Raw genomic sequence first — 27,164 nt, 5'->3', positions numbered from 1 at the left:
GCCTAGACCCTTTACAAATGTATGGCAAAGGCGGGGAGGACCAGCAAGCCAAAACTGGGTGTGGAAAGTGAGGGTAGCCCCACCATCACTCAGTCTGGTACCATCCTACCATCTATGGAAGGTGCTAAGCCTCTGGCGAAGCTACTGGGGCTGGGTCTGAAGGAGACAGCCATCGGTGGGCCCAGACACTGGCCACAGAACAGGTTGGTTTATTATTTCAATAGCAAAGAGCTGAAAAACAGGTCCCACAAAGGAGAACCTGACCCAGGGCCCACAGTGCATCTCGTACCCCACAGGGGTGTGGGCTGGGCCAGGCAGAGCCAAAGGCAGCGGGAATGGGAGTAAGAGAGTGCCTATCCAGAGAGACCCTGCTGGGCACAAGAGATGATGTAGTGTAAGGACCAGGCACGCCAAAGCCTGTTCAGGTCTTGTTGAGTGTCCAGAGTGGATCCAGAAGGCTAAGGGGGTCATCGGTGGGCCGGGCAGCCCGCAAACCCTGCCCATTATGGGCCTGCAGAAAGTTCTGCTTGCTCATCCGCTGCTTTCCCCGCAAGGAGCTGTCCAGAGAGAAGGCCTCTGGGGTCAAGGAGGCCAACAGCTCCAGGGACGAGGAGGGGGGCCCCAAGTTGGGGGCTTCAGGCACTGGCTGCTGCTCCTCAGGCTGGGGGATCTCAGGCAGAGGGGAAGAGAAAGGAGGTGGGGAGGAAGATGGGACTGGGGTAGACTCTGGGAGGCCAGCTGGTGGCAGGCCTGGGGGCTCTGCAGGGCCTGGCACACTGGCAGCTGGAGAATCCAAGCCCCCAGGAGGCCGGATGCTAAGCTTGGCAATGGTGGCCTGGATGGAGCTAATAGGCACGTCCCCACCAAGGACCAGGTCCTGGGAGTCCTGAGGAAGGTGATTCTGAGAAGACAGAGTAGATGAGGAGAAAGATTCATGAGGCTGTGGTTATCCCAGCAACCCCCAGGGACCCTCCCTCACCTTTTGGCTGATGCTCACGCTGGCCAGGGGCTTGCATGGAGGGGGCACACCATGGCGCTGCAGGACCTGCTCCACATGTCTCACCACCGCCTCGTGGCAGAACCTGAGGTGCAGCTGTGTAGGGGCATTTGGCCTGGTCAGCTGGGCAGGGGCTATCACCCCAAGGGAGAAGGCCCACCCCAGCTCCCAACTGCCCAGGCCCTCACTTTCTCCTGTAGCATGTGCTTCCTCTGCTGCCGCATGCGCCGCACCAGCTGAGGCAGCTCAGGGATCCCGTTCCCAGCCTCCACCTCCTGCACGGCTGCGTAGAGCAACGCAAAGGCTCCCGTGCGACCCACACCAGAGCTGTGGTAGGAAGTGGGTGTGAGGCGAGGCCCAGGGCCTGAGGAGGGGGAACCCCCAGGCAGCTGCCCACTCCTACCTGCAGTGCACAACAATAGGTGTGTGCAGGGGCCGCTGGTGCAGGTAATGCGCGTGCACCTCCTGGATGAAGCGCAGTAGGTTGCTGGGGCTGTCAGGTAGGCCTCTGCAGGGTGGGGCGGGGCAGGGCCTATGAGCCAGGTCTGCTCCGAAGCCCTTACCCCTCCCAGCACCAACGACCGTCCTGCCCCCCATCCATCCCGGGCAGTGGACGCACAACTCAGGCCAAGTGGGGAAGTGGAGGTGCACAAGAGAGCGCTTGAGGCTTTGGTCTCGGAACTGTAGGCTCAGCACACGCTCCACGTGGGTTTCAGTGGTTCGGACGCTGCTCAGTGCCAGGCTCAGGGCACCGTGCACCATGGGCTGGCCCCTCTCAGTGGGGAAGTACCGTGCTACCTTTTGCTGAGGAACAGACAAGCTGGGACAGTTAGGGCTGGTTTAACAAGGCCCCCTGCCCTACTACCCCAACACTGTCCCTGTGGGCACCCCTCCTCACCTTCTCCATCTCAGCCTCAGACACCAGCATGACGATGACTGACACTTTCTGCTCATGGACCATGAGCCAGAAGTCGGCAGCTGTGCCAGGCAGTGGGGCCTGGGTGGCCACTAAGGGTGGGCAGTATGGGGAGAGCCCCTCCACACAGCTAGCATTGATGTAGTCATCCTTGCCTGAGCGCAGAACCACACGGTTACTGTCATAGGGCATGACATCCTGGTGCCGGTTCTTCAGTGAGTAGCAGCGGGCGATGGCGATGGAACGGCCTCGGGCATCCTGTTCTTGTGCATCTTGCAGCTCCCTCCAGATGGTGTCCAGGGACCCTGCATCCCCCAGCTGGCCCCGAAAGGCCTCCAGCTCCTGCTGCAACTGCTGCAGCCTCTCAGGATGCTCATAGGGGTCACGCTCAATCAGCCGCAGGGCCTGTGGCCGGCGGCCCTCAGCTGCGTCCACCTTGGTAGGCTGCAGCAGGGGCTGCCCACCCCCAGGAGGCTGAGTGCCGCTGTGCTGGCTCTCAGGGCTAGAGGAGAGCAGGTCTGCAGCTGCAGTGCCTCGGCGCAAGCACAGGGGTGGCTCTGCTGCTGGGGCCCGAGAGGGTACTGGGCCAGGCCCTGGCGATGGGGCAGGTGAAGGCACCAGGTGGGGACTAGGAGTGGGCTGGCCAGCAGGTGGGGGCCCTCGAATGGAGAGAGCAGCTGCCTGGGGACCCAGGGGTCTAGGAGAAGGGGCAGGACCATATGCCAGGGTAGGATGGGGAGGCTGAGGGGGCCCAGGGCTAGGGAAAGGCAGAGCCCCTGAGTGGGGGGGCAGAGGGTCTTGGGAGGGGCCGGGGTAGAGCTGGGTGTGCAGGGCTGGTGGCTGCCCCAAGACACCAGGCTGAGGAGCAAAGGGGTAGGTGGACTGTGGGGGTAGGAGTCCTGGGGCCTGGGGTGGGAAGAGGTGCGGATGCTGGAGTTGCGGGGGCTGAGGCCCAAATGCCACTTGTGAGGGATGGGGCTGGGGCCCCATCCTTGGGGCCGGAAAACCTGTGGGGATGCCAGGAGAGAAGTGGTGCTGGGCTGGCGGGGCCGGGAGGGCTTGCTTGGCTCCTACAGGGTAGGAGTAGGGTGTGGGCAGGGGCTGTGGCGGAGGCACTGGGAAGCAGGGCTGGGGAGGAGCAGGGCTGGGGTTTGGCCGTGGTGCTGTGTGGCTGGAAATGGGGGCCTGGACACTGTCTACTGTGGTGGTGGCTGGCCGAACCACCATGGCTAACTCAGGGCCTGAGAACTGAGGAGGTGGGGCTGAGGGCAGGCCTGCAACTGGTGGAGGTGGTCCTGCCCCCCCATAAGGACTGCTTACCACGCCATGCTGGGGGGAGGATTGGGGCACAAGGCCCAGCTCCGGTGTGTAGGCAGGGGCTGGGTAGAGGGCAGGCCCAGGTGCCATGGGCATCGTGGGGGGCCCTGGGGCCCTCGGCTGGATCATCTGGGTGGGGCCCGAGTAGGTACCAGGGGGTAAGGGGCCTGAGAGATAGTGGGGTCCCGGGCCTGTGGAGTTGGCAAAGGGGCCAGGAGGAAAGTGGAGCGGAGCCACAGTTCCCAGGAAGGTATCAGGTGGTCGTGGGCCAGCCACCAGGTCAGGGGGCAAGCTGCGCAGCTCCTCTGGTGGGTCTCCTGTCTCTATCACCTCACCTTCTTCCCTGCGGGCCAACAGTGGCTTTGGGGCTGTGGGCCGTGGTGGTGGCTTCTTTTTCAGCTCCCTGTGGGACCGGCAGGGAAGAAGTGGGGCCAGACCCCCATCAGCCCAGCTGGTCTGGGCTGGAGCCGCACCACAGCCCCAGGGCCACACCCACCTGTCCAGGAGCTGCTGGCGGGCAGCCTCTCGGGCCTGGCAGGTGGACTGTGCCCGTTCCAGCAGAGCAGCCACCTTGCTCTCCAGGTCTGCGTAGAAATCCTTGCCCTCCTGGGACTTCTTCATCAGGTCCTCATAGGCTTCATATGAGGCCACCAGGGTCTGCAGCGTAGAGTTCCACCTGGTGGGCAGAAGGGCCAGGACGAGGTAAGCCGTGGGAGCAGGGCTGGGCGGGACTCGGGGCAAGAACACAGGACTGGGCACTGACTTTTGGTCTAGGTCGCTTAGCACCCGCCGCACAGCTGCATACTGCACATTGGCCTCTGTCAGCGCACCGAGGACATTGTCCTGGGCAGCCAGGTTCTGCTCCAGGTACACCCTCAGCTGGTCGTACTTCTTTAGCTGCTCTTCAAACAGCTTCTGAGGAGCATGTTGGGGGGTTGGGGGCGGACACTCAGGTTCTCACCACCTAAGGGTGGAGCTCAGAGCCAGAGCCCCTCCACCCAGCTTGCCCAGCCCACCTTCATCTCCGAGTGGTCTGTAGTAACCAGTGAGGCAGTGATGTCATCCTTCTGGATAAGCTCACGCAGCTGCTGCTCCAGGGACACGCGCTGGTCCCGCATCTCCTGCACCTTGGCCAGGATGCGCTTCAGGTTCTGCAGCACAGCCTTGTCCTCTGGGGCCAGCAGTGGTCAGTGAGGCCAGAGAAACCCCCAGCTCAAGTGTCTCCCCATGGGTCGAGCGAGTGGGGCTTACCTGGGGTGAGGGCTGGCGTGGGCAGGGCAGCCCGGACCTGGTCGAGTGGCCCGCTGAGCAAGCGTAGGTTGCCAACGTGCAGATTCATGGCGCGGTGCAGCTCGCTGTTGGTAAAGGAGGCCTTCTCGTGGACTTCCATGTACTTGGCCCATTCTCGCCTCACCTCTGCCAGCTCAGCCTTGGAGGCAGCCAGGCTGGCCCCAGCTTGGCCCACTGCCTCCTGGAACTTCTGCTCTAGCAGCTCATCCTCCTCCAGCAGGTCCCTGATGTCCTTTAGGGAGGCCTCCACATCCGTGAACACGCCGGACAGCACTAGGGGTATGTATTGAGGGAACAGCCCTGAGGCACGCAGATCAGGCACCCACTCTGGCCCATCCCCCAAGAGACAGAACTGCCCACTCAGATAAGGGCTTACATCGCTCACGGAGGTCTACAGGCACAGGGCATAGCCCCTGTCCTCGGTGAACAGGGACACAGGGAGAAGGCCACAGTGGATGATTTCCATGCACCCCCTCTACCTGCTTGCTCTGCCCTTTGCTCACCTTGCATGGACTGGACGAGGTTCCTCACAGTGTCTGGCCGGACACTGAGGGCCGCACACTTCTCCATGAGCTGGGGTGGGATGTGGCTGTATGCATCAAGGTTGTCCACTGTCTCGGGATCCAGCTGCATTGAATCCATGAACTGGCTGTGGGGGCAACAGGGCCAGGTGGGTGCTGGGTGCTGACCCAACTCCTTCCATGTCAAAGGATCCTGCTAGGGTGAGCCCTCACCATTGAAGCTAGGTCTGAGGTCTCAGCAGAAAGCAAATCACCACCCCTGACCTCTACCACCAGGTCTGGCCTAGACCCACAGAATGTGCCTAGGGCTCTGTTGGAAAGAGTGGGACAGAAGGGACATCCTCCTCCCAGGATGTAAGACTCTCGCCTTACAAATCCAGCCCATGAGACCCCAGTGGGGGGAGGCAAGTTAGGAAACCTCCTGGCACAGACAGACATTTCTTCACTCCTCTCCCATCACAGGCAGCTCCAGGGTGTACCCCCTGCCTCCCACTCCTAGTCCCACACTCACTCCAGGACCTCATTCTTGTCTTCAATCTTGGCCATCATCTCCCGAAGCAGCTTGGCCTTCTCCTCACTGCAGAAGCAACAGACCAGTTGCTAGAGGACCATGTCTCTTGAGACACCCCAACTCCCTCTGTGCCAATGACAGGGCCAGCCCCTCCATCCACCTGTATAGTGACGAGGCCTCATGGGCAGCCATGGGTACCAGTTTGGCAAAGATGTCAGGGCCAGTAACAGCTGGGTCTGTGGGGTTCACTGGCAAGGGCTTCACCAAGGGGGCTCCTGGGAGGGGAGGAAAAATTGTGGGGATCAGGCCCAGGAAGAGTCCTTGAGGTAGCTTGTATCCTATCCCCACCCCATCTTCACCCCGACACCATTCTTCAGCCTCCCCTCAGCTCCCAGACCTTTCACAGGCTGAAGGGTGTCCAGTGCTGGGACAGCCTCATGGTAGATGAAGTCATTGTCCTTCTTGGCAGAATTGTACCTGCGGGTGGGAGCAGAGGGAATGAGGAGTCATGAGGTGGGTCAGTAGGTACTCAGGACCTAGCTTCCCGGTGGCTTCCACCCAAGGATGCAGGCAGAGGGACAAGACCTTTCATAAGAAGAGGGAACCAGGGCCACCCCCATGGACTCACTTTCCCCCAATGACATCCATAGTGAAGCGAAGAGCGTCTTGCACAGTGTCAGGCTGGCCCTGTGGGATGGGGGGGGGGGGCCTCAGCACCAACCAAGGCCAGTGCCAGGACACCCCCTCAGTCCCACCAGGCTTGCTTCCTGTTCCCTCAGGAATCTGAGGGACAGCCAGGCCTCCCTCAGCTTTACCTTGGCCAACTTGATGGCTTCATTGAGCTTGTCCAGGGCACTCTGGAAGTATGCAACCTGTGGAGGGCAGCGGGCAAAGCCTACTCTGTCCTTCCCTGCTGAGATTCCTACTCATTCTGTCTCCCCACCTAGCCCTGCCTGGCCATCAGGCCACTCATCAAAAGATAAGCTCAGGCGGTGGCCAGGTGCCAGCCCAGCCAACAGTACCAAGGTAGCATCACAGCCTGCCCCAGCCACGTCTCTGTGGGGAGCCTGCCATCCCTCCTCTGACCCCAAGGAACGAGGGCTACACAGATGGGACAACATGTAAGACACCAGGCCTGCAGCAGGGTTGTGGCCAGGGATGTAGGGGTGAGGTAGACAGAAGACCACCTCCCCTGTTCTGTAAGGGACAGGACTAAACTCAAGGCTGGAACCAGTCCCGAGTCCCCTCCTCGCCATAGCTCACTCACTCGCTCCCCAAACTTCTGCTGCTCCTCGGCCTGCTTTCCCATGTGCAGCTGGAAAAGAAGAAGAGACGTCACAACTTATTTCCTGAGCTGCCAGCAACCCAGCCCAGCCCTGCCCAGCCCAGCCCAGCCCCAGTGCCCTGGTGCCCTCACATGAGCCACAGCTGCAAAGTAATAGATCTTCATCTGCACGAGCTTCTTCCAGTCCTTCTGGATGCGGCCCAGCAGTGAGGCCGTGTCAGGGTTCTCCAAGGCCCGGCATGCCTCCTTGTAGTAATCTACCACCTGGGAGTGGGATGGGGCCCAGTCAGGGAAGGTCAGGAGTAAAGCAAAGGCCTGCCCTCAGCCCCCATCCCTACCTGTGCACTGATGCGGGCCACCAGAAAGCTCTTTCTGTTGTCCAACATTGACTTCTCCAGGAGGCACTCCTGAGCCTGGCCCTGGGGTGACACGTGCAGGTGCACTCCCTCACTCACCAGAGGGCTTTCCCTTCCCCGGGGGTAGACCAAGGGATCCTCCCCACCCCAAGAAGCACGGCCTGTTCCTGATCTACCTGGAGCTCAGAAGACAAAAGCCAAGGTTCCCTGCTGGTCCCTCACTGCCATGTGCACAAGGCCTGGTCCAGGATCCAGACCTAACTACTCCCTCCCTTGACCATCCCCTGGATTCAACTTGGCTTTAACCAGAGCTCATCCTCACCAGCATGAGGTTAACATTGAGAGTGAGGATCTGGCGGCTCATGTCAACACTGTAGGCATGAGGGAAGTGCTCACGAAGGTAGGCGAAGGCACCTGCTGCGCACTGGAAGTGGGTACAGGAGACCTTCATACCCTGGGAGGGAAGCGGGGGAGGATGGCCTGTGTCCCCTCTATGGGACAGAAGTCATTCACACCATGGAGGCTGCCTCTCCCTGGTATGTCCACCACCCCTCTTCTCCTCACCTCCTCTGACACCCGCTTGTCCATGGCCCCCAGCATGGAGTGCAGTGCTCCTGGGGAGGCAGAGGACATGGTGTTAGGGGAGCCTGGGGCTCAGGAAGGAGGGGCTCCTGTCCTAGGGGCCCAGTCCTGAAGCTTCAGGGATGTCTACACATGACTCTGGGACTCCCCAAGTTTTTCCCTTGAGTCAGGCTAAGGCTGACCGGCAGGGCAAGTTGAGGCCAGCCTTGTTCTCCTCCTGCCTGAAGCAGCCCAAAACCATAAGCTGGGGGCTGTCCAGTTAAAGAAGAAAGGCCATCTCTCCCAGCCAGAGCACACGGTGGCAACTCTGTGGCAGCCAGCCCAGTAGAGCCTGTCCCCAGCACAGTGGCTCCCCACGGGCCAGGAAACAGTAGAGGAGCTGGCAGAACTGTGGAGAAGGCCGTGGAGGGGTGGGAACCCAGGAGTCCTCCCTTCATTAGCTCACTGCCTTAGTGGCTATCTGATGAGCTGAGATCCTAGGCTGGCAGGGCTGGGAGTGGGGCCATGGGGAAGGGATCAGGCAGCTCACCAAGGTTGTAGAGAATACAGGCCTGCTCGTACTTGATGTCCTCATGGGCCACAGACTTGCCTGAGAAGATCTCAGTCCTGCAGACATGCCACCCCAGTCATCTAGAGGGTAGGAGCTGGCCAGAGCCCTGAGACCTGGTAAGGGGACCAGCTACCCCAATGTGGGGTCAGAAGGGGAGGCCTGGGGAGACCACACAAGGCCACTCCCCATCCTGTGCAGCAAGGGGAAGAAAGGGAAGGGGAGGGAAGGAACACTCCTATTACCCAGACCCCTCCCCCCTGGGCTATCCCAGGCACCATCCAGGCTCCCCACCCCCAGCCCTGCCTGCTGGCTCTCACCAGGTGACAGGGATGGCAGCCTCCTGGCCTGAGCCCATAGGGACCCGACTCTGAAGGTAGTGCAGCTGACCGAGGTACTTGCGAAGGACACTGCAGCCTTCAAAGTCCCGGGGGACACGGACGGCATTCTAAGGGGCAGGATAGGAGAACAGGCCTGTCATCATGTGGGGTAGAGGACAGGCAGGTCAGCCCAGCCACGAAATCCAGGAAACACACATAGAGGTTGGCAAACTGCACACTCCAAGGGATCCAAAGAAAGCCATGGCTATACCTCTAGTCATTCAACAAACCATCCCACCAGCCAAGGCTGTCAGACTGTGAATCCACCCCACATTTCTGGAAGGCAATTTGCAACATGTTTTAAAATTTTTACTGTACTTTTGACCCAGTTCTATATCTAAAAATTTATTGTAAGAGACATAAACATCAGTAAAGAGGACTGTTTAAATAAATTATGTCAAGGCAATACACACAAGCGAATATGCTGCAGCCATGACAACTTAAGACAAGGGTCTGTAGCTATTCATATATTAATATGCCATGACATACTGTCAGGCAAAGAAAGAATGTAGGAGACAAATGGTATGATCTCATTTGTGTAAAGTGATAAAGATATTGATAATCCAAGTAGGTATATAGACAAAAAAAAAAATTCAGAAGATTGTACACCAAAATGTTAACAGGGATTATCTCTGGGTGATAGGCTTTAAGTGATTTATCTTATTCTATATAGATAGATAGGTATTTATGTCTCTAATAGAAACATCTATTTCCTTATTTATATTGTTTATGTATTCTTTATATTGAACACTTTCAATTTTTATAATAAACAGCAAAGCTATTCCCATTTTAGGGGAAAAAATACACAGCAAATGAACCCCCTGTTTAAACAGAAAAGCAGACAACACCCCCCTCCAAGAAGCAAGTACACAGTGAGGGGATGGGCTTCAGCACTGTGCCTGCCTCACCCCCTGCTGAGAGGACCCGAGTCTCTCACTAGGCTGCCAGCAGCTGAGGGGCCCAGCAGCAAGGCTAGAAGAAATCCTCCAGGACGCTCCTCTCCGGAGCTCAGCTCCGCACTGCCAACAGGGATGTTCTCAGGAAGGACGCACACGCTCTGTCGGACACCGCAGCACAAGAGTCTGGCACTAGTCCCACTCTACATCACTTCCTAGCAGTGTCCTGGGAGACCATCTCCCCTCTGGGCCTCAGTCTCCTCTTTAAACAAGAATGGCAATCTCCCTGGTGGTAGGGCCTCTAGAATACCCGGTGCAAGAATAAGCTGTGTCACAGCTGCACTGCTGAGGTGCCACCTCAGGGGCCTGTCCCATTGGCCAGGGCTTCTGAAATCTAGTCATTCTTATCACACCCCCTCCATCAAGACTTCTGCTACATTCAAATACCACTGGTGCATAACATTTTTCTCTAAACCAATCTACTTTTAAAACTAGAGCCACATCCTAAGCAATAACAGCTCTAAAATAACAGGTGTGATATGCTAGGCACACATTTTTTCAATAGTCACTAAAGCACATACAAAAAATGAAAAATATTTGTCTTATACTTCTTAAAGCCATCTCTGGGAAACAATGGAAGCAGTCTTCCCTCTGGTCCCAGCCTGGTCTGTCAGACTCTGATGAGCTAAATGTGGTGGGACAGAGCCATGACACCAACATGACACCCCCACACCATCCCCTGCACCTATCACTTTTACTCCCTGTAATCACAGAGCCAAAAATTTATTTCAGAGTTAGAAAAGGAAAATCAGAGAAACAACTATTCCAGCCCTGGTTTTACGGATGAGGAAACTGAGGCTCAGGCCAAAGAAAGGATTGCTTAAAGCTTCCCAAATTATATCCACCCCTCGTTCCACTGCAAATCTCTGAGTATGGCAAAAGGTTAACTTATGTATCTCTGACTTGTATGTCTCTATGTGCTGACACACTTACTGTTTCACTAAAAAGTTGACCCATGTTAGTTCTAAAATTGCTCTAATGGTTCATTTGGTTTTTACTTTTTTTGGGAAACAAGGTCTTGCTCTGTTACCCAGGCTAGAGTGAAGTGATGTTGTCATAGCTCACTGCAACCTCAAACTCCTGTGCTCAAGCTATCCTCCTACCTTAGCCTCCCCGGTAGCTGGAACTATAGGCACTCACCACCATGCCCAGTTCATGGTTTCTGCTTTTTATGTTGCTTAGTTTGGGAGTTTTTTTAATATGGTAGGTTTTTTTTTTTTTTTTTTTCATTTTTTCTATGGATTGGGGGGGTGGGTGGGCAAGGGCAAGGCTCTGCAGCTTGGTCCCTAACAGGCCACTGACTGGCACTGGGTCGTGGCCCAGGGGTTAGGGACCACAGCCTTAGAGGATCTGCCTCAGGGGATGCTTTAGAGATCTGTGATGCTAGCTGTGGCATGGCCTGCCTGTAGCCCCAGCTACTTGGGAAGGCTAAGATGGAAGGACTGCTTGAGGCCAGGAGTTCAAGGCTGCAGTGAGCTATGATTGTGACACTGCACTTTAGCCTAGAGTGAGACCCTGTCTCTAAAAATAATTTTGAATTTTTAAAAATTTTAAAAAATAAAAAGAGATCGGTGATGATGCTCCTCCTAGGCTGTGTTGTGTCCATGTGTGTAGTATGTGCTTTGTGTGTGCAAAATGGTGGTAGTGCTAGGGGATAAGGTTATCTCACTTGTTTTCAAACTTTGTTTAAATAAACTCTTTTTAAAAACTCAATTTATGAGGAAGATTCTGGGAAGACAGAATAAGAAGCACCAGAAATCTGTCTCCCCAACTAGACAACAGTTGCACTCGCTTAACACAACAAAAACCAGAATCTGTCTCACTTAACTCTGGCATCTATTGAAGGCTTGCAACTTCTAGGGAAGGCTTGGACAGTACAGTAGTAGTATACTGCCATCAATTTCAGTCAATTTTGGCTCCTAGCACACTAGCAGCCACCCTTCCCTCATCCCTAGCACCTGGCAGGCAGCTGTGTACCAGTTCCAGGAGCAGCCTGCGGGAGCTAGTGTGGACAAAAGGGACTCTGTCCTCCAGATATAGGAGTTCTGTGCTCTGATGGCTAACTGCTGCTTCTTATCACAGAGGTTCAGACAAAGAGGCAGAGACGACGGCTACTGCACCCCTCCTCACTGTTGCAAGCTCCTCCACCTCTAACTGAAGTAACTTCCAAAGGACTTAAAGGGCTGGCATCTTTTTTCCTCCTTCATTTTTCTTTTTCCTCCTTTGGGAGCCAGACACTGAAGACTAAGACATTCAAAAGCAACGGTATATATGTGTGGAAATTAGAAAGTCATTGCACATACGAGGGAAAAGATGCAGGCTCAGAAAAGGCCTGAGATGATCTTAACTTTATACCCCAGGCTGATCCTTGGCACAGAGACAGCCTACAACAATCAGGAACACAATAAAACCCAGCAAACGCCAGGGGAGGGGAAGAATCTGATTTCCACAGTTACTATATCATAGAATTCAAATGTCTGTTTTTCAACAAAAAAATTATGAGGCATACAAAGAAATAGGGAAGTACAGACCAAAGGAAAAAAGAAAAAGAGAGAGAAACTGTCCCAGAGAAAGAGCAGATGATGGACAAAGACTTTTTTTTTTTTTTGGAGACAGTCTCTGTCACCAGGCTGGAGTACAATGGGGCGATCATAGCTCATGGTAGCCTTGAATTCCTGGGCTCAAGTGACCCTCCTGCCTCAGCCTCAAACAGTCAGAACGCACTCAACATTTATAAGTTCACCCTCTTATTTGGGTGCAGTTGATGGCACCCCAAAACAATTACAATGGTCAAAGATCACTAATCACAGATCACCATAACAGACATAATAATAATGAAAAGGTTTGAATACTGTGAGAATTACCAAAACATGACACAGAGACATGAAGTGAGCATATGCTGTTGGAAAAATTATACCACCAGACTTGCTTGATGCAGGGTTGCCACAGACCTTCAATTTGTAAAGAATGCAGTATCTGTCTGGGCATGGTGGCTCACACACATAATCCTAGCACTCTGGGAGGCTGAGGCAGGTGGATCACTTGAGGTCAGCAGTTCAAGAGCAGCCTGAGCAAGTAAGGAGTTCGAGATCAGCCTGACCAAGAGCAAGATCCCATCTCTACCAAAAATAGAAAAAAATTAGCCGGTGTGGTGGCACACATCTGTAGTCCTGGCTACTTCAGAGGCTGAGGTAGGAGGATCACTTGAGCCCAGGAGTTTGAGGTTGCAGTGAGCTACGATGACGCCACTGCACTCTACCTGGGGCAACAGAGCGAGACTCTGTCTCAAAAAAGAAAAAAGTAAAGCAAAATGCAATAAAATAAGGTATGCCTTATTTTTTTTCTTAATTATTTTATGCACTATTATATAGCAACATGTTTCCCTTTTCTTTTTTTTGTTTGAAGTCTGAGGGTCTGAAGTTTGCACTGGCATGGCTGAGCTTGGGTACCAGTGATGTAAATACCTACTGTAGAAATCAATAGCCGTTAAGTGTCTTCTTGTCTATCATGGGCCACACAACAATGCCTCCATCCTTGCAATAAACTAGCAGTACTGGTGACTGTTTTTAGTATAGGACTGATCTATTAATTTTGGATACAGTTTCATTTAGTCTACCAAGTAAGAACATTTTTCTTTTCTTTTCTTTTTGTTTTTTTAGAGACAGGGTCTTGCTCTGTTGCCAGGCTGGAATGCAGTGGCATGATCACAGCTCACTATAGCCTTGAACTCCTGGACTTAAGGGATTCTCCCACTTCAACCTCTCAAGTAGCTAGGACTACAGATGAGCACCACCATGCCTGTCCATTTTTTTTTTTTTTTTCTTTTTAGCAATGGTGTCTCGCTATGTTGCCCAGGCTGGTCTCGAACTCCTGGCCTCAAGCAATCCTCCTGCCTCAGCCTTCCAAAGTGCTAGGATTATAGGCGTGAGCCACAGTGCCTGGCCTGAAAAGATTTTCAACGTATGCTATTCAAAGTTAGCACCAGCATGGGATGGTAACTTCAACCAAATCCGGAAATGTATGGATTTCCATGTTTATTCATCCAGAGGACCTGTAGTGGACTCATGCTGCTCCCTTAATTGGAGGCTTTCATTGTTCAAATTTTCAGGCAAATTTTTCAAAAGCAAAATAAGCAAGTTCGCACTTAGCCTTGATAACACTGTTTCCAATTCTTTCACAATGCTGTAGACAACAGTAAACCAGTTTCTTGTTAGAGAACTGAGCCTACATCAAACCTTTTAGGTTTGGTTTGCATACCTGTTATTCTAATAACTATGTCTCTATGATGACACAATGCATGGATTACTGCGGCAGAACCATGCCACCTCAGGAGACTGAGACAAGCACTCAATAAGCCATGTGGAAATTGAAGAATAAGAGCCTCACTCAAAACACTGCCAAATGAAACCACTACTCCAGCGTCACCCTCTCTGGATCCCTCATGAAGCCACTCATTCATTCAGTGTTCTTTTGCAGGCCCCCAGCCCGCTTCCCTGTCACTGCAGATTCAGCCCAATGTTGATGTACCACACCAGTGCCTTCCTGCTCAAGGAATCTATTTAGAATTCCACATAACTCCATGGGAACTTTGTTTTGCAAACTGCTAAATCCACAGTGCCTAGAAGAGTACCTGAGATGTAAGAAAGGGTTCAATAAATGTCTGTTAATGGGATGAATAATTCATGACTGGAATTCTAGTACATAAAAAAGATGAACGAAGAGCTCGTCTTAGTCCTCTTCATCTTGGAACTGAAGCTGAAAGTACTCAACATTATGTAATTTTTATTAAAAAAACAAAAAAAAATTGTTTTCACAATACTAATTACAGAAACAGCATTTAGTTATTGGTTATTGCTATGGGGCACAGGTTAAGAAAGGTTGAAAACACTGTTTTAACAAAATTTGCCACATTAAGCAAATCTTTCTTCAGTTAAATGAGGCTTACCAGATTGATGAGTTCAGGCCTTCCCTCACATGTTACATACCTAAACAAATGCCTAATAGTTATTTGGCAGTGTTATTTTAACTTCTGGCTTTTTAAATAAAAGGGAAATGGTACAATGGCTTTCTTTGGGCATAGTTGTTTTGTTCTTTACATTTATTTTCCAAGTATTCTATGGTTTTTATGATGTGTTAATACACAGGAATACAAAGTGAGTGACAGTGCAGACCCTCCTGCCCCCCATGAGATGAGAGCCACTAAGAGGGCAGAACCCTACTTCCACCAACCCTCTGCACGTAGAACAAACCATCTCAGTCCAGTAACCACAGCCAGCACTGTGCTCAGTCCTGACATCACAACATGTTGCTATACAACGGTGCATAAAATAATTAGGAAAAAAATACAGGTAATACCTTGTTATTGTGTACTTTATTACACTTTGCAGATAATTCGTTTTTTACAAATTGAAGGTTTGTGGCAACCCTGCACCAATTCAGACACCAGAAACACATCATAGATGGACAGTCTTGTGATTTTTTTTTTTAAAGCATTTATAACTTTTCTTCCTTTTTTGGGTCAATCTTGTGATTATTAACATTGTTCTGGAAGTACCTAAAAATTACAAGAAAATAAAGGGTACAACTATTGGAAATAAGGCGCCAAAATTACATGTGTATGATATGACTGTGTACTCACAACACCTAAGAAAATAAGCTGAAATACAATCAGAAAGCATGAGAGAATTAACAAAATTGATCACTCAATTGCTTTTACTAACTATAATGGGTGGAAAACAGAATGGGAGGGGAGGACAGATACTCAGTAATAGCAACAACAAAAATAAAATCCACGATTAAATTTAATAAGATGTGTAAAACCTACAAGAAAAAAATCACAGAACTTCACTGAGAAGAAACGAGGAGATATCTTGTTCCTAGATAGTAAAGTAACCTCATAAAAATGTTGATTCTATCTAATCAATCTCTAAATTTTATGAGTTCACAAAAATCCTAACACTTTTATAGAACTTGACAAAAAGACTGTAAATGCATTTTAGGAATATTTGAGTGAAAATAGCCATGGAAAACTTGAAAAAGAAAGTTAGAGACCACATGTGGTGGCTCATGCCTGTAATCCTAATACTCTGGGAGGCCAAGGCAGGAGGACTGCTTGAGGCCAGGAGTTCAAGACCAGCCTGAGTAAGAGAGAGACTCCGTCTACAAAAAATAGAAAAATTAGTCAGGCATGGTTGCCCACACCTGTATTCCCAGCTGCTTGGAAGGCTGAGGCAGGAGGATCGCTTGAGCCCAGGAGTTTGAGGTTATAGTGAGCTATGACAACACCATTGTACTCTAGCCGGGTGACTGTGTGAGACCCTGTTTCAAAAAAATAAATACAAACACAATAAATAAAAACAATGAGCTGGCCAGGTGCAGTGGCTCATGCCTGTTATCCCATCGCTTTAGGAGGCCGAGACGGGAGGATCACTTTAAGCCAGGAGTTCGAGACCAGCCTGGGTAACATAAAGAGACCCCATCTCTACAAAAAACTTTTTAAAACTTAGTTGGGGCCGGGCGCGGTGGCTCACGCCTGTAATCCTAGCTCTCTGGGAGGCCGAGGTGGGCGGATCGTTTGAGCTCAGGAGTTCGAGACCAGCCTGAGCAAGAGCGAGACCCCATCTCTACTAAAAATAGAAAGAATTATATGGACAGCTAAAAATATATATAGAAAAAATTAGCCGGGCATGGTGGTGCATGCCTGTAGTCCCAGCTACTCGGGAGGCTGAGACAGGAGGATCGCTTGAGCCCAGGAGTTTGAGGTTGCTGTGAGCTAGGCTGACGCCACGGCACTCACTCTAGCCCGGGCAACAGAGTGAGACTCTGTCTCAAAAAAAAAAAAAAAAAAAAACTTAGTTGGGCATGATGGTGTACATCTCTAGTCCTAGACACTCAGGAGGCTAAGGTAGGAGGATCACTTCATCCAAGGAGTTCAAGGCTGCAGTGAGCTATAATGGCATCACTGCACTCTAGCCTGGGTGACAGAGACTCTAACTCTAAAAAAATTTTTTTTTTAAATTGAACTAAGAAAAATATTTATATCATATAAGATAAATGAACAATGTCATTAATGTCTGAATGAGTCTTACAAATCAATAAAGGTTACAATACCCTAATAAAAAAAAAAATGAACAAGTGATATTAACAAACAATCCCTGAAAGAAAATATATAATAAACCTGGCCAAGTGCAGTGGCTCACACCTGTAATCCCATCACCTCGGGAGGCCAAGGCAGGAAGATTGCTTGAGCCCAGGGGTTCGAGACTAGCCTAGGCAACACAGCAAGACCCCAACTCTACCAAAAATGTAAAAGTCAGCCAGGCATGGTAGCCTGTAGTCCTAGCTACTTGGGAGGTTGAGGCAGGATTACTTGAGCCCAGGAGTTTGAGGCTGCAGTGAGCTATGATTGTGACGTTGCACTCCAGCCTGGGTGACATAGCAAGACCCTGACTCAAAAAAAAAAAAAAAAAAAAAAGCCACAAAACCAAAAACAACAAATTGTGCAACCTTACTATTAACCAAATAACTGAAAATTAAAATTAAATTACCCTTTTCATCTACCAGACTGCCAGCAGCAGGTGGCAGATCCTGCTGGGGGTGTGTAGACTAAAACAAGTACATACATCCTGTTCATCCACTAATTCCTGCAGCAACGACCCTAGAAATGCCCTCATATGCACAGATACAGGTTATGACAGCAGTTTTTACAATGGTGAAAAACTGAACTAATCTAATAGTCTCAAAGAGGAGACTGATTAAATTCAAGTAAAACCACAGTTCTGGGTAGTTTCTTTATTTCCCTATCAAACCAAACCTGTTCATGCCTGTATACAGATACTACCCTCCTACCTGTCTGAGCAACTCCAGCTTCTTCAGTTCCTCATTGTAGGCTTCTGGGTTCTCTCCATAATTCTTCAGGACAAACTAGAGAGACAGAGAGAGAGAGAGAGAGAAGACTGTAAGTCAGTGAGAGATGAGACATCTCCTCCTGCCCTCTGAGTCCTGGACAATGACCAGCCAGGGCTCAGGATCGAGTCCAGACCTACAATCACAAGCTTGTCTCCCAGACCACCAGGGAACTGCTTCAATAACAGGCAGCACCAAGATGCTGACCATGGGAGCCTCCTCCTCCTTAGAGCACAATGGAAAATAAGACTGGATGCCTCTGCGTAAACACTCTGGCAGGTCCTCATAATGCTGCAGCCCTCTCTACAAAGTCCCAGACTTTGCCAGCTCAGGAAGCCAGGGAACTTAGCTGGTCGAAATGAAATTCTAACAAGGATCCCAGAAAGGGTTGCAAACTCAAGCGTCTCCCCAGGATCGGACCCTGCTGTGCTCTGGGGTAACAACCAGAACCCTAAGCTAATAGCAAATGCAGGCAAGTACCACCAAACAAGAGTAGGAGTACAGAGACTTTCTCACCAACCCACCCTCCTGGCTGGGAAAGGGCACCATAGAAACAGGATCTGCAGTGTCCTTGTCTGTGAGGAGAGGCCTGCAGGTTTGTAATAAGAATAACCCAGACGGGAGAAGGGGAGGTCACTGCTCACATCAGAGAGGAGACTGGCATGCCTGTCCACAAAAGCACTCACCACAGCAAAAGCTGATTGTCTTGGACAGTGAGCATACACACAAGCCTGGAGGCTCAGGCCTGGACCAAAGGGCCCCTTGTTCAACTAAGATCAACAGACTAAGGCAACTGAAACTACCACTCTTGCAGTACGTGCTACCTGGTGTTTTGGCCAGATCTACTCATTCCACAAACACTACGGGCATTCCTGCCCAACTCACAAGGCTCCTTAAGGCCCTAACCAATGTTTCTGAGGTAGAAAGACGAGGAGGCTGGTAAAGGCTTTAAGAAGTGGCATGCTCTGTCCAAGAGCACACTCATGCACACCATGCCTGCGGCCTACCCACCTTTCCTAGGGTCCCTTTCCAGGACCCATGACACACAGCTAAGGGATCAGTCAAGTAGGAACCTGGAAGGCTGCATGACAGCTTCTATCTGCCTTAGCAGGCAAAGGGAGAAGAGGAACAGATAGAGGGGAGGCTACTGCTGAGCTCATTACAGCACCATGCAGCCACTTTCCCAAACCTCTGACTCTAACCCCTTTTTTCCAGTTGGTTTTACCTGCTGAAAGTCCCTGTGTCCATGAGGTCTCTTCTCTATCCCACTGCCACCTCTGTCCCGGACAATCCAAGCCTCCAAATCCATCCCTTACCCAGTGGCCAGAATTGTCTTTCTAACAACTCTGATGTCACTCCTAGCTTTAAAGCCTTCTGAAATACACATAACCCCCAGGGAAAAAACAGACCAAAACATGCTTATCTCAGGATAGTGAGATTATGAGAAATGAGGTATAATCTACAGAGAAAAATTATAATCTAAAAAGAATGTGTTACAGTAGCTTCCCAAAGCCTGTAGGACCAAATCTAATCCTGGTACAGAGTTCATGACCCTTCACAACCTGCTCCCAATAGCCTTCAAGGATTGTCCTCTGGCACCTCCCACGGACACCCAGCCAACAGCACTTTGGAATTACTGCTTGCAGGTATCAATGCTTATCTACATGTTGTCCCCACCTTCTCTACTAAAACTCAGCTAAAATGTCACTTCCTCCCATTCTGAACATGCCTCCAACAGACTATGTGCCCGTTGCAAGGTCATGCCAGTGACCTCCTACCCCAAACAATAAGCATCACAGAATGGTAGGGGCCTTATTACATGTATTGTAAACTCCGCAAATGTTTGCCTTTACAGAAAATGCAGAAGACAGACAAATTAAAAAGGAGATGGGGCATTTTACCCAATGATTAACTTAATCTCATCAAAAAATTAACGTCATTTAAGGGAGGACAGGGACCACTATAGACTAAAAGTGATTAAATGGACAGAACTAAATGCAATAAGAGAACCTCAATCTGAATAAAAAGTCATAAAAGATATTTTGGGATAATAGGTGAAATTTAAATGTAAATAATAGAGAATTATTATAGATTTTATTAGATGTGATAATAATATTGTGGTTATGTAGGAGAACGTCTTCATTCTTAGGAAATCAGATGCTGAGATGAGTCCAGGAGAAATGTCATGATGTCCAAAACTTACTTTCAAAGGGCTCATGGGCTCTCTATCTATCAAGAAAAGCAAATATGGTATAATATAACCATCAAAACTAAGTAGTGTAGGCCAGGTGTGGTAGCACACGCCTGTAGTCCCAGCTACTTGGGAGGCTGAGGCAGGAGGATCACTTGAGGCCAGGAGTTCAAGACTGCAGTGAGCCATGATTGTGCCACTGCACTCCAACCTGAGTGACAGAGAAATAGCCCATCTCTTTAAAACAAAACAAAACACACCCTAGGTAGTGAAAATTTGGGTCAGCACTGCATTGTTTTGCAACTTTTCAGTATGTTTGAAATTTGGAAAACAAATATTTTAGAAGTTGCTGAAGAGCTAAATGATACCTGAAAGACATTTTCCCCTCTGTCAGTGATTTTTATTTTTAGCCTTTTGTGGGTCCTTTGAGAATATGATAAAAGCCATAAAAGAAATTCCCTTAAAAATATTCAACTGTGCACAAACACAAAGATTTATCAATAATTTTAGGGGGTTCACAGAAACCTTGAAGCCCATTTATGGGCTCCTGGTTAATTCCTACTCTGATCTATCCAACTCCTCCCCCCTTATCCCTTCCCCTAAATTAAAACAACAACAGCACAAAACCTCCACAATTATAAAATGTGGCCTAAGCTGTAAGGTAAAATTTGACTATCGAAATGAGAGCATATTCTTTAATTCCCTTTCAGTAAGAGGTTTTAGTTTTCCCACCCTTAGGTTAGAGAAAATGAGTAAAAGTGAAGCCTAGAGGCCACATGGGAGAGGCTGAAGGAATCAGATTGATATCTGAGTTGTCTTAGAAACAAGGCTTCACATGACGTTGCTAAGGACATCTGTTCCTGCTATTCACACAATGGTGAAAGAAAGATGTTGCTCCCACACCCAGCAAATTGTCCCTAGAGGTCACCTTCTACCTATCTCATCTGTCCTCCAAGATCACCAGCAGTAGACACTAAGTGAGCTCCTACCACAGGCCAGGCACTGTACGAGTACACAGTCGTCACTCCATCCTTACAACAACCCAAAGAGGTAGGTACTTTTATCACTTTATAGATGAGGAAATGAGGAAACTGAGGAAAAGAGGTTAGGGCATTTGCCAAGGTCATCGCACTAATAACTGATGGAGATATGACTGAAACCCAGGCATTCAGGCTCCAGAGCCCATGTTCTTTGCAAATTAGACTAATCCATTTCTATTTTTTAATATGGTTCTCACAAACTCTGAAAAACAGGCAGAGAAAACGAATCCCTGAAGACACAGTAAGTCAGTGGAACAGCCAGGATATTTTCTAAACCCTGACAAAATCCTCCATGACTGACCACTCCCGCACTAGAAAAATAAGAAGAAAGAGGGTGGCTGAAAGTTCTGGAGTAAGGGAGAGAGACTTTGTCTCAGTCTCACTATGGTATGCAACTCTGCAGAACTCGGAACAGTCGGCCAAGCTTATGAATCTCCCAACAGAGCCTGAGAACAGGCCCAGCAGCAAACCAAGAGTAAGAACCAGAGGCACTGACAGCCCCCCAGTGTGCCTACACAACTGACAGGAAGTAGGGGCAGGAGGTGAACCAGAGAACCTCCAAAACCAGCCAGGCTTTGGAGCAGTTGAGGATCCTTTTCTGAGGGAATAAGAGAAGACCTGGAGACAGGTCTCTAAGTGAGAGTATGTCCAGGGATCAGAGCCACTGGGGGGGAAAAAAAGGAAAGAAAGGAGTTGCCAAGTGAAAAACAGTAAAAATCCTGGCTGTGCCTCAAGTTACTGTGAGATCTGGGCTTGGTTTGTCCATACGTAAAAAGGGGTTAATAGGACCTGCTATGTGTAACTGTCTAACAGAGTTGTCATAAGGACTTAAGCTATTTACTAAACCAGGAAAGAGGATACTCAGCTAAAAATGTTGTTTACAATATCACAAGACCTATACAAAAAACTCACAAGCATTAACTCTTGATTCTCACAAGCTTATCAGTTCCATGTTACAGATGAGAAAAGTGAGGACCACATTAATTATGCAATCATTTGTAGCAGCTGAAGGTCATTCAGCTATTAATAGCACCAGGAGGGACCTAAACCAAGGTGTGATTCCAATGGCTATGCTATTTCCATGTTACTCTGAAATGGCAGAGAATTCTGTAGCTAAATGAGATCACTGGAAACATCCACCCTGATCCTGTCAATATTTTGCAGATTAGATAAATGGGAAACCAAAGTTGAGCAATGGTAGTGCTAGGACCCTAAGCCATATTTCCTGACTCCTGACCTAGTTATGAGTCCCTCTGCATCACTTTCTCTTATACTAGCATGTTCTCATTCTTCTATGTATGCTTTGCTCTTAATTTGGTACATCTTGGAATTTCATGGTGCTAATTAAAGCAATAAGCCAAGAAGGGCAATAAAAGGCATCATTTATCTTAGTATTGCCTTTGCTCACCAATTACATTATGTTTCTTTTTTCTCCATTTCCAAAGTTGACTTAAACATAGGGCATTCCTTGGGCTGTTCCAGAGAAATATACATAAAATTGAGGCCTACGTATAGTATTGCTGATCACCACAATATATGCTCAGCTACTGAATTTCAAATGAGACGAATTTTATTCAGAGAAAGAAGTATTGCCAAGGGAAATCTTCAGCCCCTTAGTCCACGTCAGCAAGCCTTAGAGAAAACCACAGTCCAAGAGTCCTGAGGATGAGAATACACCTCCATCCTCCCCTATTCTAACCCCTACATAATAGTCATAATACCCCTGCGTAACCTCTCTCCCACAACTTTTCTTAATGGTCCCTTGCCAGTCTGAACAACACGGTGAGGAAGACTGAAGTTACATCTCTCAAAGGGTGCTAGAATTAGACTAGGTCATTCACCCAACACTTGTTAAGCACTCTCTACACACAAATATTTATTACTTCCCAAGTAAAGAAGCTGGTCTAAACCCTAAGTGAAATGGAGATAAGCTTTTGGTGTATGAGATTAAAGTTAGAGAAGAATAAAGTGGACAATCCAGGTCATCTGTGCCTAAAGCCATTCTTCTGCAAAAACTCAAGTGGGCAGACAGCCTCAGGCAGACCCACAGGGTTACTCCAAATCTGTGCTAAGAGGTAAGACAGGTCACCACCACAGGTAACTGGAAATGTCCCATGGCCCTCACTGCTGAGCACCCAGGGGCCTTTTAGGCTTCTGGTCCTCTAATTTACCTTTCTGTCTGTGCATTTATGTGTGTGTGTCTGTGTGTGTGTGCGCGCGCGCTGGTTTTTTAAAACAGTCAGCTGTCCCATGGGAAATCTGGAAGTGGGGGAAAAATTCCACAAACCTGAAAAACCAGGCTCTACCTAGATGTGAGTAAGATGAACATTAAGAAGAGGCAAAAAGAGTATATACTGTGTGGTACAGGTCAACCCAGTGTTGGATGTTAAGACTGTCTGAATACAGAGGAGGAGGGTAAAACTGCCAGGCAGATGAAGGGATCCTAATGAGGTCCAATACAACCTGGGTGATGAACAGGAGGAAAGGAATTCCAGTAAGGACAGGAACAAGGGCAATGACCAGATGTGGAAGAAAGAGGATGCAAGTTCCCATAGGAGAGGATTGGGGGAGTGAAGTTAGAGTGGTAGGCTGAAGTGAGCTGGTGACAGGCCTTGAACAGCAGGTTTTCTCTGGAGGAGCCTAGTGGAAAAGTGGAGATTTAAAGATCAGTTCAGCCAGAGTGGGAGGAGGGGAGATGAGGAGAGGCCAATTGAAAGGCAGCTTGGCTACCAACCAAGTGCAGGCTACACCTGCACTTGAGGATAGTTTACTATGCGGCTTATTAGAAGGTAAACTCCTTGAAGGCAGGGATTTTTGTCACCACTGTATTCCCAAGTCTGGCACATGACAGGCACTCAGTAACTATTTGTTCAGTGAATGAATCAGGGATGGATAAAACATCTCAGTCCAAGTGAGCTCAACTTGAGCTCAAGTACAGTTGGTTAAGAGCAGGTGTTTGGGACAGAAAGAAGAGAGAACCTCAAACACTAACACTTGTGGCCAAATCACTCACTGATGAAGAACAGAAAAGTCATCCTTCATCAGTTTCTGGTGAGTCAGCATTCTGGCCTCCAAAGCACAGGTTAAAAAGGTGCAGGACCAGCAGTACTTTCCCACTAAAAAATTGTATGAGGCCAGGTATGCTAACCTTAAGTTTCGCAGTGCAATTCAAAATCAGCTTGCTCTTTTCCTGGCTCATATTTCACATTATCCCATAATGGAAGGCATGTCCATCAGAAAAGAAAATCAATACTAACCTCCATGAAAGGTTTTGTCAAAAGCCCAGCCCTCACAAAGAAAGAAGTTCTTTATCTGTCTAGAAAATTCCTATTCATCCTCTAAAACCCATCTCTGGCAAGCCTTCCCTGATGGCCCCTCCTTAGGTTTGTGGCTTCTGTACACTGCAAATATTTCTACGCTTACACTAATGTCATTACTCTAATTTTTAAATTTCCTCTACCAGACTATGAATTCCTTGCAAAAAGGATTGTCTCTTATTTGTCTGTATTACCAGGACTCAGTACAATGTTTAACAGGTTGACATAAACAACGAATTTTTACCTTACTATCCTAAATTAAATTCTATCCCTCAGCTCCAAGACACGGTAGAGGTTCCCAGAGCTCAGATCAAGGATGGAGAAGGAAAAGGGTACCAGTAGCAGAAGGCAGAGCAGGAGATCTAAAGTTGGAGAAGGGAGTCTAAGTCAGGGAGAGTTCCCAGGCTACCGTGGCTTCTACAGAATTTCCTCCAACTGTAGGAAAAAATTTGTTTTTTGAGTATCTGATACCACCTCAGGCTAAATGGCTAATAAGCAACTCCTCTCATAGAGGCCCAAGTGCTCCCAGGCAAGTCACTGCTCACACAATACCTTGTTGGCTAGGCCTGAGTGACCAGAGCAGCAAAGACTAAGTTCTAACAAAAATATCTTCCAGGAGTTTCTGGGCTAAGATTTTATCCACTGGATTTCCATGGTCACCATTTCTAAATTCCCTCTCAACTGTCATTTAATCATTTGAGAAGCATTTTTTTCTGACTGCCAGCTATGTAGAGGGTACCCTGCTAGGCTATGAGGAACACAGAGATGCCTCTTCAGGTAATTTACAACTAAAAAGGGGCGTTCATAGCACACACAATTATCACCAGGGAAAAGATGGCAAGAGGGAAATTCAGAGAAGGGAAAGATTAATCCAGATAAAAGGATTAAGGAAGGCTTTGTGGAAAAGAGAGTATAAGCTAGACCTTCAAAGAACCAATTAACAGAGATTAAGGGCCCCATTACTACCCCATGGGGCAAAAAGAATAACTCTTCTAAGTAGGAGGAATTCCACAACCAAAGGCACAGAAAGGGACCACACAGAGTATGGTAATGAAACAGCCAAGTGGCTGTGAATAGAATCTGGGATGCCTATATAAGATGTATGTAGTAGATCAAGCATACAGTGGGGCCTCAATAAACGTTGAAAGAACTAGGCTAGGTCAGGAAGAATTCTGAATGGGAAATTGGCTTTATTCTGTAAAATCAGAAAACAGAAAAGTTTTGTTGTGTTTTAGAAAAATTCATCCAGTTTCTCTTCTGGGTTCTTCCCGGAGTCAGGAAAAGCTGGGTGGAGAAGGTTAAAAAAAAAAAAAGAAAACAAAACTTCATCCAATTGTACTGTATCTACATGAAAGAATATATGGAGAAGAAACCAAAGTTTGGGGAAGTGTTAACAAAATTCTGGAATTTTAGGTCAATTAATCTAATTTCCTGTTTTACAGATGAGGAAAAAGAGGCCCAAGAGGCTATGGACGCAAAGAACTATAAACAAATAGTGCCTGAAACTAAGGCGGTGGTGATGTGAAGAAAAGATGGGAGACAGCTTCTTGGGAAGCTACCTCCAAATCCATTTTCTTTTTCCTCTTTCTTTTCTCAAGCACCCTGCTGAGCGGCCTACCACCTAGATCATCTAGATTGTCTGGGTCTGGGACTTACTCTGGCAGCTGCTGTGCTAAACCCACAAGGCACTCTGCATGGAACAAGCTCCTGGTAGTTCCTTTTCACTTCTGAGCTGGCCCCAATGCTACCAGGTGGCCCTACCCAAAGCAACAGATGTCTCAGAAGGCAGCGATCCCCAACCTTTTTGGCACCAGAGACCAGTCTCGTGGAAGACAATTTTACCGTGGGGGGGCGGGGAGGCAGGAGGCGGAGCTCAGGCCGTGATGTGAGTGATGGGGAGCGGCTGTAAACACAGATGAAGCTTTCCTTTCCTTGCGCTCGCTGCTCACCTCATGCTGTGCACCTGTACACTTTCCACCTTCCTAAGTTTCATGGAAGACAATTTTTCCATGGACTGGGGGAGGAGGGAGCTGGGGGAGGAGGGAGCTGGGGGAGGGAGGGGCGCGGGACAGCGGAGCTCTGCGGCCTGGTCCCTAACAGGCCACGGACTGCTAACCACAGTCAGAGGGCACCTGATGCTTAATCGCCATACCTTATCTCTCCACAGAAGTTCCTTGCCTCAGTCAACGCCAAACCTGCCTGCCTGCTTTACCCAACACGATGACTGGTAAGGTTTCTCCGAGAGTTACAACACTGTTTATACCCTCCCGCCAGTTATGAAAAGTAGTAACCCTCCTAAAACGACACGGAATTGTATCTTTTGGTTCAAAGAGGCTCCCGAGTAGGATTCTTCTTCTGAAACCATGCAGAATTGCAGCCAGTGTCAGAGAGACCCCCACCGGAGGGGAGTCAGGCATCTCTCTGGGCCAGCGGGGCTGCGGTCTTATATACACACGCTGAGCTCACACACACCCTCAGCCTCCGTCCCTGTCCGGTCGCGGACAGCAGTCGAATCCATCCGCACGGTCAGGGCCGCCCACCGCTCCCCCGCGGGACGGTCCAGGCTTGGAGGAGGGCAGGGCAGAACTGGGTCCAGAGCGTCACACGGAGGAAGTGTGGTGTCCCAGCGGGAACTGAGGGTGACTCGGGGCAGAAGTGGGGAAGCGGGTTCCGATGAGGATGAGGGTGCTAGCCCGCGGAAAGGAGAGAGGGAAAGAATGGTCTGCGGGCGCGAGAGGATGGGACAGGCTGAGAAAAACAGGCGGAGGCCCCTCTTGGCCTCACCAGATTCTGCGACGGGGCCTGGGAGGTGATGGGCGCGCAGGGGGCGTCACAAGCTGGCAGACGACGGAGATACGCGGCGGAAGAAGAAAAACGTGGGAGGTGCGCTCACCTTCTTCACCGCTGGCTGGAAATGGAAGTCACCAGCCTCCTTCAAGTCCAGCCAGATCATGGGCATGCGGGGAACGGCCTCCATGGCGGCTGGCACCCGCCGGCCACCCGACCGATCCCCTCCCTGATTCAGCTGCTGGCTCAGCCGCGCACCCGACCCC

The 27,164-nt window shown here is 49.5% G+C and overlaps 1 protein-coding gene across 3 annotated transcripts; it reads right to left on the bottom strand.

Moving 5' to 3' along the window:
• Nucleotides 1–193: 193 nt before the first annotated feature.
• PTPN23 (protein tyrosine phosphatase non-receptor type 23) lies at nucleotides 194–27,164 on the bottom strand. 3 transcript variants are annotated; one of them, XM_069475613.1, is made up of 25 exons: nucleotides 27,005–27,164; nucleotides 17,507–17,581; nucleotides 8,643–8,770; nucleotides 8,305–8,381; nucleotides 7,758–7,807; nucleotides 7,516–7,647; nucleotides 7,176–7,256; nucleotides 6,970–7,101; nucleotides 6,820–6,867; nucleotides 6,368–6,424; nucleotides 6,181–6,239; nucleotides 5,950–6,029; nucleotides 5,713–5,827; nucleotides 5,553–5,618; nucleotides 5,024–5,169; nucleotides 4,482–4,793; nucleotides 4,247–4,401; nucleotides 3,994–4,145; nucleotides 3,727–3,906; nucleotides 1,896–3,633; nucleotides 1,617–1,801; nucleotides 1,401–1,505; nucleotides 1,186–1,324; nucleotides 980–1,093; nucleotides 194–901 (listed from the first exon to the last, which is right to left on the bottom strand). In XM_069475613.1, exons 1-25 carry the CDS (start codon nucleotides 27,086–27,088, stop codon nucleotides 422–424), a joined length of 4,890 nt encoding a protein of 1,629 aa, XP_069331714.1. In that variant the 5' UTR covers nucleotides 27,089–27,164; the 3' UTR covers nucleotides 194–421. The 3 variants fall into 3 exon arrangements, with proteins under 3 accessions (XP_069331714.1, XP_069331716.1, XP_069331715.1); XM_069475614.1 differs by having other exon boundaries at nucleotides 200–901; nucleotides 998–1,093; nucleotides 27,005–27,155; XM_069475615.1 differs by lacking the exon at nucleotides 8,643–8,770.

The sequence above is a fragment of the Eulemur rufifrons genome, chromosome 7, assembly GCF_041146395.1.
Source record: "Eulemur rufifrons isolate Redbay chromosome 7, OSU_ERuf_1, whole genome shotgun sequence".
Taxonomy (NCBI): domain Eukaryota; kingdom Metazoa; phylum Chordata; class Mammalia; order Primates; family Lemuridae; genus Eulemur; species Eulemur rufifrons.
The sequence above is the reverse complement of the archived record's forward strand: the minus strand, read 5'-3'. Positions and strand labels throughout refer to the sequence as shown.